General features: G+C 47.2%; 1 protein-coding gene across 1 annotated transcript in view; it reads left to right on the top strand.

The window, feature by feature from the left end:
* The window catches only part of LOC138353386 (period circadian protein-like), a 20,268-nt gene extending 17,209 nt beyond the window's left edge, over positions 1-3,059 (top strand). The window contains exon 2 of the mRNA XM_069306389.1: positions 2,798-3,059. Coding sequence (XP_069162490.1) covers positions 2,798-3,059 — 262 coding nt within the window. The remainder of the gene's footprint in view (positions 1-2,797) is intronic.
* The last annotated feature ends 590 nt before the right edge of the window (positions 3,060-3,649 follow it).

Genomic DNA, 3,649 nt, shown 5'->3' with positions numbered 1-3,649 from the left:
ATAATACAATATAAAATAAAATATAATAAAAAAAATAATATAATATAAAATAATATAATTTAATTTCAAGAAATTTAACTTTAAACACAAAGATGTGAAAAGGGTTCAGATTAGGCTCAAACCTTTCACAAGAGATTCATATTGGTGTATGAATGGATTATGAATAACTCATGTTAGAATTGTAAAGTTGCCACACCATCTCAAATTAGTGTTAGATACGTAGGTCTTGGTTATAAGTTTTGGAAACCTATTTAAGTCCACACACAATATCGTATCTGATACGATAAAACAAACGTTTCCAATCCTTTCAAATACTTTCCAGATATGTTGTGGCAACCTAAAATTGTTTGCTGGGAAGGTAATTACGTAAATAAGTAACGAGAGAAAAAAAATGGTGAAAGAATATTGACTGGTACCACGATTCATAGCCGAAAAATATTTATTTAATAAAAACAAGGACTCACCATCACCTCCTATTGCGGTGGGTCTGCCCTCCCCCAGCGGTGATGGTAGTGAAAGTATGTCCTTCTCTTTAAAAAACGAATCCAACTCAAGTAATAATGTTGGTGGAGCCTGTAACCTACCCACCTGTGACTCTGGTAGGGGTGATGGGGGAGTGGGGGAAGAGGACACCCCCTCCTCTCACCTGACAACAACGGGCTGTGGGCGGTGTTGCCGCAGTAGTCCCTCCAGACGGGCGGGGCTGGTCACACATCCATTAAATGACATTGGGGCCCCCGGCGACCGTCGCCCGCCGCCGCCCTTTAAAAAAAAAACAACGGCGGCCGCCCGGCGCGACCATCACCTTTTTTTTAAAAAAAAAAAAAAATAAATAAAAAAAGGGGACATTCCATCCTTCCACCCGAAATGCAAGTAATTGTTGCTGGGCACACTCCACATAAAGCCACCATCACGCTCCAAAATCCAAGTCTGGACAACTTAATAAATGTGAATTTTAAAATTGAGGAAATTCCACATGTCAAAGCATTATTGAACATGTTTGGGCAAAACAGCCAACAGGTGATGTGGGATAGTCGCGGAAATTTATTAAAGCCTATACAAAATTTAAATATTTTAGATATAATTAAAACTCTAGCCTTTACTAAGGGACAATTTAGGGCAACTGACAAGGAGGATGTAAGGGTTTTACTGAGGATGGCTGGCATAGACCCAACCCTCATACGTAATTATCGCGCCAGATCACAGTTAAAAGGGGGGAGGGGCATCCATAGGAGACCCCATTGGCAGCCGTATTGAAGACCTATATGAAGGTCATCTTAAAGACCACCATATTCAGTTGCATATCCACCATGGAGCAAGCTTCTAGACCCACTCCTCCCCCAGCTACACCTGCAGAAGACAAATCTCCCTTATTAAAGAAGTTGGTTGCTACTCAGCGGTACTACAAGTATGTCGAACACAAATGTAGATTGATATATGCATTGTGAGATTGTTATGGCCGTCTTGTGTTGAGTGCCCCTCCAGAACGGTTTTTTAAGTCATTTGGAGAAACGGTGAAATGCTATGAAGAATATTCATCCCAGGAAATCCAGACGGAGATATGGCAAATGGAAAAATTAACCTTCCAACATCGAGACCAGATTACAGCCTTCGAGACTGGACGGAGTGTGTATGGACTTTTAAGGTGAGGAAGGCGGCCTCTACCCCACACCCCTACATTCCTCTCCCTCCAGGTGGGGACACAGGTGTATTTAAAGGCCCCCTCCGTCACTCCTGGTCACTATAGTTGACGACGACACGCTCCTCTCAACCGCCCCTCTGCCATGGCTTTATCATCCATTAAGTCAATAGACAACGACATCACCGACACCCACGCCTTTGGGGTTGGAGATGTAATAGTGTATGATCTCCCCGCTGCCGTTGTGCGTCCCTATGGGCTGGCAAGTGAAATATGGAAATGTTACAACTATGCCCTTGTGGAACGTGAAGGACTGACTAATGTCAACAGGGCCACAATACATTACCGGTCTACCCCAGGGGACATTGAAGTGAAGATAGCTCCCCTACCCTCCGACGGTCAAGACAGTGTCTAAGAGCCAGTGTTGTTCTTCCGCCCCACCATAGTGGCGCTAATTTCTGCTTTCGGTGCAGGAGCACCCTTCGAGTCCAACCCTATAGCTCAGGAGCAAGTGCAGTCTTCCGCCGACATCCACTACATCACCAATGTCACCCAGGACACTGCCAAAAATAGATTGTTTTGGCTGAAAACCGCCCTAACAAAGGTTGGCAATCTTATGGTAAGAACCCCAACCATATTTCGGTTGGTGGTACCCCATGGGCTGGGGGCCTCCCGTGGTGGCATGGACAACTGGCACAAGGACGTCGGACCCATGCTCATTTCTCTCAATAGTGAGTTAGCCAAGCATAACAAGGAGCTGGTAATCCTCAAACGTCCCTCTACTGTTACCCCATCAATGGTACCCCTCCCGAATGATGATCCCAGGGGAGAGGGTGATAGTAAAACTATCACCCTAGATGCAGTGGTGGGGGAGGGTGCCACCACCCCAGGAAGCTCTTCTCGTTCTACACCACCAGCACCACCAGCTACCCCCAGGAAGAAGAGACATCTACAAGAGTACTCATCCACCTCCAGCGCCGCTCCACCCCCACCCTCAACATCTGCTACAGCCAAACGACGGATCGAAACCACTATTGACTTCGACCCCCTCTCAAATCATCGTATTGACACCATCCTCGATGGAGAGTCACAGGAAATATTCCTGTTATCCTCCTCACCGAAAAAACAACGAAAGCTGTAACCATCCCCCTCACAAAGAAGAGGTGGCAGCACCACCACCGTCAGTAACAGCAGCAGCAGCGACGACAGCAGCAGTACCACCATCTACAGCAGCTTCGGTGGTGGTAGCAGCAGCAACCGTAGCAGCAGCACCACCACCAACGACGGTGGCAGTGGTGTCAGCGGTACCAACAGCTCCAGTGGCGGTGGCGGCACCAGTACCACCAACTACACCAGCAGCAGCAGCAGCAGCAGCACCAGAAGCAGTACCATCAACGCTGGCAAGCGGTGTCAGCGGTAACCACAGCTCCAGTAGCGGGGTGGTAGCGGCAGCAGTACCAGCAACTACAGCGGTTCCAGCGGTGGCAGCGGCAGCAACAGGACCATCATCGCTGGCAGCGGTGTCAGCGGTAACCACAGCTCCAGCAGCTGTGACGGTAGCGGCAGCAGTACCACCAACTACAACGGCTCCAGCGGTGGCAGCAGCAGCAGCAGTACCATCAACGGTGGCAGCGGTGTCAGTGGTACCAACAGCTCCAGCAGCGGCAGCAGCGGCAGCAGCGGGCGACAGCAGCACCAACAGCTGCTGCTCTTTATATGTAATTTGTTATGGGGAATAATCCCCCTGTTGTAGTTCTTTTAAAAGTAATATTTCCTTAGTAGATTAATAAAATAAAATATAAGTAATGATGTTTTATTCCCACCCCAATCAGTACATAACTTAACAATGGACGAGGAACTCTACATATACCTTACTAGCCTCGACCAAGAAGATATATACAACAACACAAGTTCGGCATTTACAAACACCATCCCCACTCTACATTTAAACCCTTCCATTAAACATGAAGTGGCCTTAGTCAATATACTCCTACCCAGACGAATTAACGC

This window comes from Procambarus clarkii, chromosome 57 (assembly GCF_040958095.1).
Source record: "Procambarus clarkii isolate CNS0578487 chromosome 57, FALCON_Pclarkii_2.0, whole genome shotgun sequence".
Taxonomy (NCBI): Eukaryota; Metazoa; Arthropoda; class Malacostraca; order Decapoda; family Cambaridae; genus Procambarus; species Procambarus clarkii.
This window is presented reverse-complemented; position numbering and strand designations above follow the sequence as displayed.